General features: G+C 38.5%; 1 protein-coding gene across 1 annotated transcript in view; it reads right to left on the bottom strand.

Annotated features, from left to right (window-relative positions):
- Window positions 1-12974, bottom strand: part of il16 (interleukin 16) — a 29206-nt gene that overhangs the window by 13284 nt on the left and 2948 nt on the right. Inside the window, exons 4-12 of the mRNA XM_035652315.1 lie at window positions 12068-12182; window positions 10537-10610; window positions 9248-9497; window positions 8606-8723; window positions 7037-7169; window positions 5177-5264; window positions 4404-4627; window positions 3242-3379; window positions 1644-1796 (exon numbers count right to left, since the gene is read on the bottom strand). Of these exons, the coding sequence (XP_035508208.1) occupies window positions 1644-1796; window positions 3242-3379; window positions 4404-4627; window positions 5177-5264; window positions 7037-7169; window positions 8606-8723; window positions 9248-9497; window positions 10537-10610; window positions 12068-12182 (1293 nt within the window). The remainder of the gene's footprint in view (window positions 1-1643; window positions 1797-3241; window positions 3380-4403; window positions 4628-5176; window positions 5265-7036; window positions 7170-8605; window positions 8724-9247; window positions 9498-10536; window positions 10611-12067; window positions 12183-12974) is intronic.

Raw genomic sequence — 12974 nt, 5'->3', positions numbered from 1 at the left:
TCTCCTTTCCTGTACTTAGATATGCTATGTGCTAGGCTAATCTATGATGAGGTTAAAAGATATAAGCGACATATATGTCTTTTAGACTAAAGCCTAGCCTAGCATATAGCATTTGGTTGTTGTACAGGAAAGGAGAAATCTATGACAAGGCTTTTATTTATAAAAAGCAAAACGTGTTCAGCATGCTTTCACCAGCAAAACACTGAAAGCCACATCACTTCACATACATTCCTTAAGAGTAACCTCAGGGTGTTTCGCAAGGCCTTGTATATACTGCTGAAGAACTGCAGGCAGTGGAAGGAGAGGAGTGTGTTCAGAAGAAGCATGATTAGTAGAAGCAGGAACAATACATTGACAGTGCAGTGAGCAGGTAGCAGTGCCCCCGCCTTCCCATCGAATGTTTCAGAGAAAGAACTCAAGTGGAAGTGAAAGAGACTGTGATCTTAGACATACTTCCAACATCCTTATATGGGCACAGAACTTAGACACTGTTTGATAAACCAAATTAGCTACTACTATCAAACCGTGGAAGGTCAGTGAACAAGAAAAAACTACATAAATGACCAATTTAAGTTTAAAAAGAAGTGATGGAATTATGATTATGATGTTTATTTTCTTTATATTTTTTGGACACATCAAATGGCAAAAAAGTGCTAGCACACAAACCTGACAGATCCTGACGAATTATCGAGTTCTGAGTCGGGTTAGGGCCATTTTCCTGTGTAAAATCTTGGGCTCAGTTTTGGATATTTTTAAGAAATGTATTTTTTTTTTCTTTGTCCCTAACTGTAATGGCCCGGCGGGAAGAGTAGCCAATGTTTTGTTTTAGCCTGGTGAGCTAATGGTCAGTAAATTATTAAATTATTAGATTCAGGTTGGATTTGGGTCTCAAATCTGTATCACTACCAGTCTGGTTTGGTCAGGTCAGATTTTAGACACTGGTCCAGGCTGGGTTCTAAGATCAGTCTTAGGCCAGTACATGTCTCTAAGGGCTAAACAACTGTTGCAAAGGCTAATATTTATGGATTTTATCATTCCTTGTTCTTAATTTGCAGGCTGCCGTCACTTTTCTCATATCATTGTTTTGGTAAACAGGAAGTATAATGTTGCCATGGTGTCAGGGAGGTATGTGTGGGCTTCAATTTGCATGAAATGCCATGCTGCATAAATAGCATTGATTATTTTTGCACTGTTACTATGGAAACAGACAACTATCACTATTAGTTTTGATCCTATTGATTCTTTCGAAACAAGTTAGATTCATGCACCTGTCATACTGTATATCTGCAGTAAGAAAAAGTTGGTAAAAGTGAATACAACTGTGTTCCCATCAAACATGAAGGACGATTTAAAAGGTGCCCTGTGGAGGTTTTCGTTTACCACTCATTGTGCTCTGGATCATTGTTTTTATTAACAGGTCACCCTTTTCTTTGTATTTCATTCTGTACAAACCTGTACAGAGCACAAAGGTAATGCGCAGAACAATTTTTTGACAATAGTTTTACACTATTTCACTCAACCGTTAACAATTCAATTTAATAATTAAGGCTGTGGTTGCTTTGAGTGAGACGTGAACTGTTTTACAGGTTTTACAGCCTGTTTAACTGAGACCACTCCCTCTGCTGTTCAACAGAGTGCTGTACCTGGCAGCTGCTGTGTGACGAGTGCTCCAGTCCTTCATCTCTAACTGGGGATCCTCTACTGGAGCCGCTGGAGTCTCCATTATAACCCTCCTCACTGGTCACATCCTGAGGCCAGCAGTACCGACGTGGAGCAGCGCGCACCCTGCAGCTGGACTACAACACACAGCTGTATTAAAGGTATTAGTGAAGTAAGACGACAGTGTCTATAGCTTACTTCCCTGTTTGATCGAGTGATAAAAGAGACAAAATAATGTTTTAAGCGACTGAACACGGTGTGATTGTTTCCTGCCAAATGCAGGCCTAGTAAAGCTCACAGCAATATATTCATGTCTACTGGCACATGTCCAGTTAGCCATGGGACTGGTGGAACCTTCAGGGTCATAGAGTGAATGGTTTATTGTTGGTTGTTGACTTTGTATGAACCATGTGAAATGTCATATGAATATAGTAGAGCACTGTACTTTATTTAGCTGCTGCTGTACACAGTGGACAATCAGCTATCACTGAAATAATTGTACAGTCAAACACACAACAATCCTCTGACTCTAGATTCTTCATCCAAATGCAGTTTGCATTGAAGTCAGCTGTTGTGACTGAATAGAGGATACTCTTTAGACAGAGACAGGAGCAGTGGGTGGTGATTTACACTACAATAATATTAATGTAACTCTTGGGTTGACTAGTACTAACCTTATTTTTATACATTTAGTATTAAACAATTCTACTGTTTCAATACACCATTTAAAGTGAGACACTACAGTCAAAAACATTGTTTTTTCATGCACTGGTAAATTTTGAGATTTTGGTCTTTCAGACTAGATGAAAGAAAATGCCCAAAATCCACATTTAGGTGTTATTTTTACTGCACTTCTTCTTTTTGCATCTGTAGATTTCTCCTAAAGTTAGCATTAGATATAGCCTCATTTGCATTTTAAAACATAACATTTAAAAAAAAAAAAAAGTCAAAAAAAGTCAAATTGGACCTTTCATGGTGATATCTACTGGTTATTAACTAGTTAACTAGTTTTTCCTATTCACAGTTTTGCAAACTTTTACAATACATACACATTGAGCCAGAAATCTCCACTTCAGTAGCCCTTACATACATAATACATAAGCTTATTCCACTCATTATTTACACAGGCCTGAAATCATGTTTTATAGACTTGCAAATGTGGAGAGTTAGTGATGTGGTGCAGTTAGGAGCAGTGCACAGGAAGTGGAACTGGCACCTCTCCAGGACCCAGTCCACACCCATATATCATTCACAAGCTGTGTCCCCCCTTTTAAGTTGTCTTAAAGTCATCCCTATCCACCCAAGAACCAATATTTAATTCCTGCAGGAGGCCTGTAATTGATTGGCAAATTGTCCCTACTGTACCCTGTCTCCTGCCTAATTGATAATGGAAAATGTAGAGATGTAGAGAATGGGTGGAAGTTTACTTAATGTAAGAAATTATGGGTCCCAGAAGGCTATTGTAGTTCCCTGACTTACCCCTTAATTAGTTTTTATTTAGAAATGACTTTTTTCAACCACTGCTTAATGATGACTATGACTAACACCACCAGGTCTACAGATGAAGGAAGGCATGTGGTACCTTGTTGGCCCTGAAGGTTAGATCCAGGCCTTGCTGACTGGACAGGTTGGCAGCAGGAGAGTTGTACGGGACGTTATAGTCTTCATCAGGATACACGGGCACTGACAGTCTGTTGTCAGACCATGTCTCCTTCATGGACTACAAAACGGGACAGGGACAAGATAAGATGAGACACATAAAATTACATTCACATTTAAAACTGAAATAAATTTTATTTGGCCCTGATAAATTTGTCACTGCAGTTGATCAGTTTATTGGACCACTACGCACTAATATCAAACCCACTGCTAAGAATCTGGGTATCATCTTCGACCAGCATATGACATTTGACCTTCATGTAACAGATACTGACATCTTGACCGTTCATATTCAAACCTTGGTTTACAGTCCTGTTTCCTGCGCTTCGACATGCCTTAGCCAAAAATCAAAAGATTCCTGGTCCTCCAAGTGATCTGCGAACAATTAATTCACACATTCATCCACACATTTTTCTCCTGTCTAGGATTACTGCTAACTCCCTCTACACGTTGCCTCAGTCAGCTTTCGTTAAACCGATTACAGTTAGGTCCAAAATGCAGCCCCAGACTTTTAACAGAAACCAGCCGTCGGGCTCCCACATTTACTCCTGTTCTTGCATCCCTCAATTTGCGCTTCCTGTAAAATTCAGATCAACTCATAACATCTTACTTGATTACAGTATAAGCGCACTTCTATTGACCTTTTCTGTGGACAGTTTTAAGCGGGTGCCTCAAGAATCCTCCTCTACAGGCAAGCCCTTTTTTTATAGATTCTCCTTGTTTATTTTTCTCGTCTGTCGTCGCTCTTCTTTTAATTTATCCTCCCTCTTTTTATCTTCCTTCCGTTTGTTTTTTACATGGGCTCTCTATGTTTGTGTTTTTTATGTTATTTATTTGTTGGGGTTTGGAACAGCACTTCGATCTCTGTGTCAAAAAGATGCTATATAAATAAAGTTTTACTTACTTAGTTACTTACATGAAAAGACGACATTACATTTTCAGTTAAGAAAATCATACATCAACATTCATACACATTATAGAAAAAAAAAATCAATACATAGAAAATTATAAAAAGGTTGGCAGCAGTTAGTTCTAACTTTCTGTATTTACCCCCTCTCCGTACAACCTGAGGTGTGTTTGGTTACCTTGGGTGTGTCTAGGCTGTGGACACGGGCTGATGGGTTGTGGTGTGCGTGGTGGAGGTTGTGGATGGTGAGGCAGCGGTTGTGGTGGTGACTGTTGGTGTTGTCGCTGCAGGAGCGGGTCATGGTCTTCTGCACCCGTCGCACCGTCAGCTGACTAAAATTCCTCTCCAGACAACGCTCACACCTCTGCCGGCTGTGAACGCAAGACTCCAGTCTACGCAAGCCTGGGACAGAAATAATTATTTTAAGTTATAAAAGAATTAAAATATAAGGAAATTATCATCAAAAGTAGCATTTCATGGAGAAAATGTGTGATTGCTCCGCATAGTGATGCTGATTAGTGTGGATTTGAGATGACTTCATAATCACATAAAAACTCACTGGCCTCAATTTAATTGGCTGAATTAGAAATCGGAATGAACAGAGGCTTTAAACTACTTCTCCATTGGGTATGTATCTCAACTGTACATGTCATCACAACAAGCCTATACACAATAGTGTGCAATAAAGCATTTAATGGCATTCTTACTTATTCAACTCAATAATTTTTTTGTTAATCTCAAAATATTTGCAAATGTGATGAATTTTTAAATTAAAAAACTGCATAATATTCTGTATGTATTGGTTTATTAAGAACCCTTTTAAATTCCAGTTAAGCATGATCTGCATGAAGAATGATAAGAAGTGTGCAACTTCAAGTGTGTACTGGGCCAACCATGACCCTGAACCAGAATATGTGACTGTGGAAAATTAATTATGAACAAATATTTCACCATCAATACTCCACTGGCTCTTATCCTTCCTCAGTTTGCTGTTCTCCACTGCCTGAGCGATAGCATCATTCAGCTGCTGCTCTGATACCTGTGACACAGAAGATGGGAATGTCAGTGGAAACTTAGATATTTTCAAGTACACATAAAGGTCAAGAAAGGACAACATACCAGAGTATACAAACAGTCCATATAATTTTATTTTATCTTAAAACCCAAGACGTAAAAAGCTACTACCAATGCCGAGTTCATGCTACATGGTTTTAGCCCTGATTACCCAATATAGCATATAATAGAAGATGACAGCAATATTGTTTCTATCAGTATGTATGTTTGAGGATTGTTCATCTTTTTTACTGGATTTGTTGACAAGAGGAAAAATATAGAATGATGCCAACCTTATCGTTTGAAAGGACAGATATGCTTTGAAAAGGAAGAAAGGAACATGTCAGCTAACAAGTGATAGACAGAAACCACAATGTTGTTTAAAGAAATAACCTATACTTGAGTAGAAGCATATGAACAGAATAAATTAGGGCCTATAATCTGACCATGTGGTTTGCGGTGAAAGGCCAACAACACAGGGCTTGAGAGGCAGTTTAAGAAACTACAAAACAGAAGCATTGTCAAAGGTAGCACAGAACTTCTGAAGAGATTCTTCTGAATTTTTGGTTGCCAAAAGGTTCTAATGATAGAATTGCTTAAGGGGATTTGGATTTGTTCTTTTTCTGGACAACAATAATCTGAAATATCAAATGCTTTATTAACATTCAACAATAAATACTACTGACTTTGGTGTTCCCCTGACTTTTCATCTTATGCCACCATCAGGTCAAAGATTTAATTTATGACCAAATACCTGCAGATCTAACGACATTCCCATCAGCCTCAGCTGTACTTAGAATTAGTGTTTAGTGCTAGTTAGCAAATGTTAGCATGCTAACTTGCTTATCTAAGAACTGAACATGGCAAAAATTACACTAACAACAGTATGTTAGCATGGTCATTGAAAGCTAGCTATGCTAGCTGATGTTTTTGCATGTAGCTTGAAGCAGTCCTATGCCTAAATACAGCCTCAAAGGGACACTAGCAGGCTATAAACTTAGTCTTGTTCAACATTTATTTAGCCTAAACGTTTTGCGCTACAACCATAAACTCCATTGATGGCCACTGAACAGCTCCACTGGATTAAATTAGTGTTGCATAACTTTCTAAAGGGCATTTCAGCCAATTACTGCCTGTTGTTGAGGCCCTAATGATTCATTCATCGTTCCCTTATACACAAGGGGGTGAAGCTGAGAACCTGAAAACCTTTCTCAGCATGTACTGGCCCAGAAACATTTGGAGGAAAACAGGTCACCAGTGTCAAATAGGTAACGCATACGTTTGTGCAGCTATCCTTATTAGGACATTCCATTGACTTCATTCATTGTGGACAGCCTAACCTATCCCTTTACCCTAACCTTAACCATAAACAATTCATGCCTAACCTCAATTAACAACTTACTCCTAACCCAAACCCTAACCAGGACCTCAGAAATGCCATTTTGCCACATTAGTACAGATTTTTCGTTCCCATAAGGACTACTGGTCCTGACAAGGTCAGTGCCCCCAATAGGTAATAAAAACAAAATCACACAGTTGTACACAGGCAAGTAAGAGTCTCCAGCCCAACCTGTTGGAGTTTGGACTGACTAAAAAAGCCAGAACACCAAGCTGAAAGCCAGATGGATCCATGCCAACAGCACAGAGGCCCACAGTTGAACCCATGAGACAACATTGCCACTGAGCCAGCAGAGGCTTTGCCCTGTAAGCCCATAAATCTGTGCTGGTTATAGTAAACGAGGTGGAGGCGTTGCATACTTTGGGGTCAGGGTGTCGACTGATGATGATGTGGACTGGACCCGGAGTGCACTGGCTCAAGACTGTGTAGACGTCATTCAGCGCCATGTTGTAAACCACAGTGTCGTTGATCTCCATGATCTCATCCCCACACCTAAAGTACAGAGGGAAAGTTCAGGAAAAGGTGTTGGAAAGAGTGTGTACAAGAGTTAACGAAAGGACCATGGATCTGTTCTAATAAAAGACTGTATTTTACAGTCAGGCACAAACACTGTATAAATCAAAATGTACACTATTGGAACTGGGCCAGCTGTGTACATACCATATACAGAAATTCTTCTTTCTGAAATATATTAATTGTATTAAATCCACAGTATAATTCACGGAAGTCATACAAAATCAAAAAGGTTGACTATGTCCTTAAAGCTGCAGTAGATATATTAGATATATTAGATATATATAAATATATTGTTTGTCATATTTGCTGAAACTCATTATATCCTTACAGTAGTAAAGACAAATCAGGTTCATCTGGCTCCTTCTAGTGCTCCTAATGGTATTTGCATGAATCCACCACAGCTAAGCAAAAACAATCAGAGCCAAGAAAGATAGTTGATTGTGGAGTTTCATTCCTAGGTCGTCAAATACAGACAGGACCCTGGGAATGAGATTATCTTCAAGCTTCCAACCCAAAGTGTCTTTATACCTTCCTCAGCTCTGATTGGTTGTTTTCGTTCAGGCCTGGTAGATTCTTTCAAATGCTATTAGGAGCACTAGAATGAGCAAGAGGAGCCTAATTTTTCACAAATTATCCGTCTCATGTACTACTTTCAGGACACAGTGAAAGTTTTAACAAATATGATGAATTATTTTTAAATTAAAATTACCTTTTGCAGCTTTAGTTTGGACATTAGTCTTTAGTTTAGTTCAGTCTCTGAACACACAAGGAGAAGTAGGCTGGGTATGAGAATAATTTAAATTACTAAACATAAAATTGTCACATATAACCTGTTTTAACCTCACATAATATTACAAGGATTACATGGTGTACCTAACTCCAAGTCTACCTTATATTTTTAATAATATCCTAATTAGGATAGCTGCACAAATAGTACTCCTTCACGTAAACTTTGTTTAATTTTTTACTGTAGTTACATTTTATTACAGTAGGTATTTTAGTACTCTTTCCAACTCTCTAATAAGGTTATTATAGTTAACTGAAACTGAACTTTAGAGTAAAAAATAGAGTAAAAAACATTTTTATTCAAATGAAATTACAGTAAAAACTAGAATTTAGAAAAAAAATTCTAAAACTAAAATAAAGATATATAGGAAATGTCTCTAGTTCTGGTCTTTTCAAACACAACAACAAAAATAATTTCTGCTTATGTTTACTGACACTGGGATGTCTACATGACTGAGTCAGTGTGTTTGTGTTAAATTAAAACACTGAAACTAGTAAAAACTAAACTGAAACCAAATATTTTAAACAATAAAAATTCAACTAAAATGAGCAAACTCACTCTGGAAACTAATTTAAACTAATTTGAATTAAAAACAAAAACAAAAAAAGGAGTAGTTTCTCCTTACCGGAGTCTACCATCCATGTGTGCTACGGATCCAGGAGAAAGGGTGTGGATGTAGATCCCGGGGCATCCGTCACCAGATGGAACACAGCACAGTCCGATACCCAGACCAACACCAGCCTCTGGGAAATTACACATCCATAAACCTTTATTGTGGTACTTTTATTATATGATTTATAGTGATATATCATTAAAGGTTTAAAAGATATTTAGCCTTTACACCCCAACCCTACACAGTAAAGCCAAAGCAAATTATCTTTCAGATCAGCAGCTAACAAATGCTTTAAGTATTGATTTATCAATCAATAGTCTTTAAAACATAAAAGATAATACCGAATAACCATCACAAATTACCAAAGCATCAATCAGTTTTACACATACATGTCAGTTTACTAGTCGGGGGGACTTGTCTTGGCTCGGAAACTATGCATTTATAATTTAAAACCCGCATTGCAAACTAGTGTGGAACGTATAACATTAAGATGCCATGATTTTTGCATTATGGGAAATGTAGGATCAAGCTTTTAGCTTTTGAGTTTTCTTGTTACTGAATATTCTATTTTATAATTGCAATCAACTTTTCCACACAGAGAAACTTTTGGTATTTTAAATACCAAAAATATTTCAACTGTCCTCGAAGGCTAACCTTTCTGCAGGATAATCTCCATCATGATGCGGTCTCTGGGTTTAGCAGGCTGACCCGGGATGCTCAGTGTGTTACTGCAGTTGTTGTTCAGGTAGTTGTAGTCTCCCATGTCAGCACTGATCCTGGCCATGCCTGTAGTTGAGCTGAGAGAGCGCGACCTGCACAGTTGAGCTATCTGAGCCTGACCGCACAGAGCCCCCACACGCAGGCTGGTCCTCACCACCAGGGTCAGCAGGCCCTTTTTGATTAGCTGCACAAAGACATTTCATATTTCAAATCAGTGCTAAATGCATGTAGAAATGTTGGCTGGCTAAAGTAAGTCGATACCAATCTGGTTTCTCCTACAGTACTCTCGAATCTCATGATTCTTGATACCATGGTAAAAATGTCCAGATTTTGCCCCTGATACCCATTTAATATCTTCTAATACTGAGTCCTGATCAATACTTGCATTTTTCTTAATGGTACAGGTGAATACCTCCTGCACACACACAGCACAGCAGAGTGCTGAGAGACTGCACAGAGAGAGTTGACGATGACTGCGCTGTGCACAAAAGCTTTACCTGAACAAGCTGCACTTCTCTGCGTTTTCATGTTCTTCTTCCTGTGGCATTTAACAGCCGACTAGAATACTTGTAGGTGTACAGAAAAGAATTGCATTCCAACGATACTGTATCAGTTCTTGTGATATCCCTATTAAAGACCTTGTGTCTCAAGTCATTGTTGACTATTTTTGCATTAAAACCAGACCACAATCTTTCCCTAACCTAAACAACGTGCTTTGAGTGCAAACATAACTACAGAAATGTTTAATAAGGCTATAGTCACTGCAAGTGGATATTGTAATTGGTAAAAGGACTGCACTTACATAGTGCCTTTCTAGTCTTCTGATCCCTCAAAGTGCTTTACACTACATGTCAACATTCACCAACCCATTTTTGCAAGGTGTCAACTGCTCATCAGGAACAGAAACTAATGCTCATTCGCACTGACACACTTATGGCACAGCCTTCGGGACCAGTTTGGGGTTGTCCACGGACTGAAGGGATTGGACCAACAATCTTCTGATTAGTGGATTTACTGATCTACTGATTTTGCGACTTGCCAGACACATAAACAAACAACATTTTCTCATGGAAGAAGTGGAAGACTCTTCCAGTAAGTCAGTCAGTGGAGTCAAGCTCTTTTTTCAAATTTTTAAATAGATACATCTGACTCAGCAGGTCACGGTTGTGTCACTACCCTGAACTGAGAGGAATGCTGTTAGGATGAGAATGTAGTTGCCTTACTTTGAACTTGTGCAGGGCCTCATCATGAGTCAGACCATGTAGAGACTCTCCATTCAGCTCCAGGATCTCATCACCTATGCAAACACGCAAACACACAAACACGAGTTCTGAAGGCTGGACATCTGCTCTGTGACACCTATATATCTGACATAGATAAGACTGAGCTTTTTAACACATTTAAACTCTTCATGACTTCATGAACACATCCTTTCTAATGTTTTGCTTTCATCTTCTTCACTTCAACTGAAATGGCAATTGCTAGAATTGCTTACACATGTGTTTTAGTTTCCTTAGAATGAGCCATTTTTATCTACAGAGGGTGCGGCTGCTCTTCCACTGAGGCCACCATGTTGAATTGCCATGTTTCTACAGTAGCCCAGAATGGACAAACCTAACACTGGCTTTAAATAGGTCACTTTTCACATTTTTTCCCCATAGTTTCTCCTACGTGGTTGCAGTCTGCAACCACTAAATGCCACTAAATCCTACACACTGGTCCTTTAAATCAAAGTTTAACTGTTCTTAGCCCTGACATGAAACTGTCAATTCCTATCGAGGGACAATTATGTACACTGCATTCAAATATTAGATGATTTTAGTATGCATGACTTGAAATATACTTATGAGTGAGTGAGTCTCAATATGGCTGCCCCTCCTCTCCAGAAGAACAGCTGTACGTATAGGTCATTTGTGAAAACAGCTTATTACGACCCATATTTCCTTTTACTGATAAGTGGTGAACCTTTAGTGGCACCTAGGCAGGAGGTCATGGTGGATGGATAGCTCAACAGACCCATGTTTTTCTGAGTTTTGCGGGTGACATAGTTTCTCCTACACATTTCTAAGGGTGAGCTGTATTTGGTTGCGTTCTCAAACTTCATTGCTAGATGCCACTAAATCCTACACAGCGTTCCTTTTTACTTCTGCTTCCTTGATGTAACTGCTTTATTTAGTTATGTAACTTGAGTTAATTTAAGTGATGTAACTAATGTTCTAATTGTAACCCAAACATGATCTTTTCCTAAACCTAACCAAGTAGTATTGGTGACATAATGTAACCAAACTGTTAACCACGTGATGATGAAGTTATGAACTATTCAATGGTTTATGTATGTTGAAATAGATAGTTACAGATAGTACATTGAATGCAACTGAGACACGGCTTAACTATACAGTTTTCCTATAAAAAAAATAAAATCCGTCAGTTTTCAGAAAAGATCAGAGAGATGCAAAATAAAAAGACCTTATCAATTGGAAGTAGGTGTCTTACAGTAATTAGTAAAAGAGAACATTAGAGTGACATTTATGGAAAACAGACTGTTATTAATTACATTACTCAAACACTTAAGGTGGGGTCATTCAGGAGGAAAATGATTGTTGAGACTCATTCCCAAGTCGTCAAATACCAGCCACACTGTTTGTTTCCCATTTACCATAAGCCAAAGCGTCGGTATTTGACAACCTGGGATTGAGACTTAACAGTTATGTTTCTCCAGAATGACAGACTTATATACAGCATGTTATCTCTTACCTTCCTGCAGCCGTCCATCAGCAGCTGCTGCCCCTCCAGGGAAAATGGTCTTGACGTAGATCCCCATTGGTCCATACATGCTATCCTTCCCTCCCACTATACTAAAGCCCAGACCCTGGGGAAAGCAGCACAATATTATTAATAATATTAGACACTGATTAATGTCTTTAAACAACAATATTAATTAATTAATTAATTTTCATTATCAACACTTGTCGTTAAGTGCTTAAATGGCCCCTCAGCCTCTTTTCAAATACATAATGAAACTGCAGAACTGCAGCAGATCCACCACAGCCACTTCAAATGGCAATTGCAAAGTTCCATTCTGTAAAACATATTTTGCTCAGTCCTGGAATTCACTAACTGATCACTTGACATTTGCTGTTAACTTCACCACATTTAAGAGAGATATCAAATCTTGGTTAATTTACCAACAAACCTGTACTTGTATAGTTTTAAATGTAATGTATTTAATTCTGCGCTTTATGTATCTTTTGTATCTTGTTTACTCTTTTTATACCTTACTGTCTTAACCTCTTATTTTCTTCCCTGCCACGGACGGGTGTTGCATATCAACATCTGCTTTAAACGTCTATGTTCACTGTATCTGTCCCTAAACCATTAATTAGATATTTAAGTTGTTCAGACTGACACTGAGCAAACTCGACTTGCTGATGAAGACAGTGAGATGCAGTCGAAAAAGCTAGCAAGAGGACCTTAGACACCGTCATCCATGTACTTCCCAATCTCAGTTTAGTATATTATATATATATATATAGGATCCTCAATATAGAATTCTCTGTCTTTAAATTTTTTGGTGTTTGTCGTTACAGCAGTTCAGAGCCCACATATCACTTCTTCTGACTAACCAATGTTTTGCATCTGTCTCCTCCTAGTGCTCCTAATG

This window comes from Morone saxatilis, unplaced genomic scaffold, assembly GCF_004916995.1.
Source record: "Morone saxatilis isolate NCDOM2014 unplaced genomic scaffold, NCSU_SB_2.0 Contig11, whole genome shotgun sequence".
NCBI classification, from domain to species: Eukaryota; Metazoa; Chordata; class Actinopteri; family Moronidae; genus Morone; species Morone saxatilis.
The sequence above is the reverse complement of the archived record's forward strand: the minus strand, read 5'-3'. Positions and strand labels throughout refer to the sequence as shown.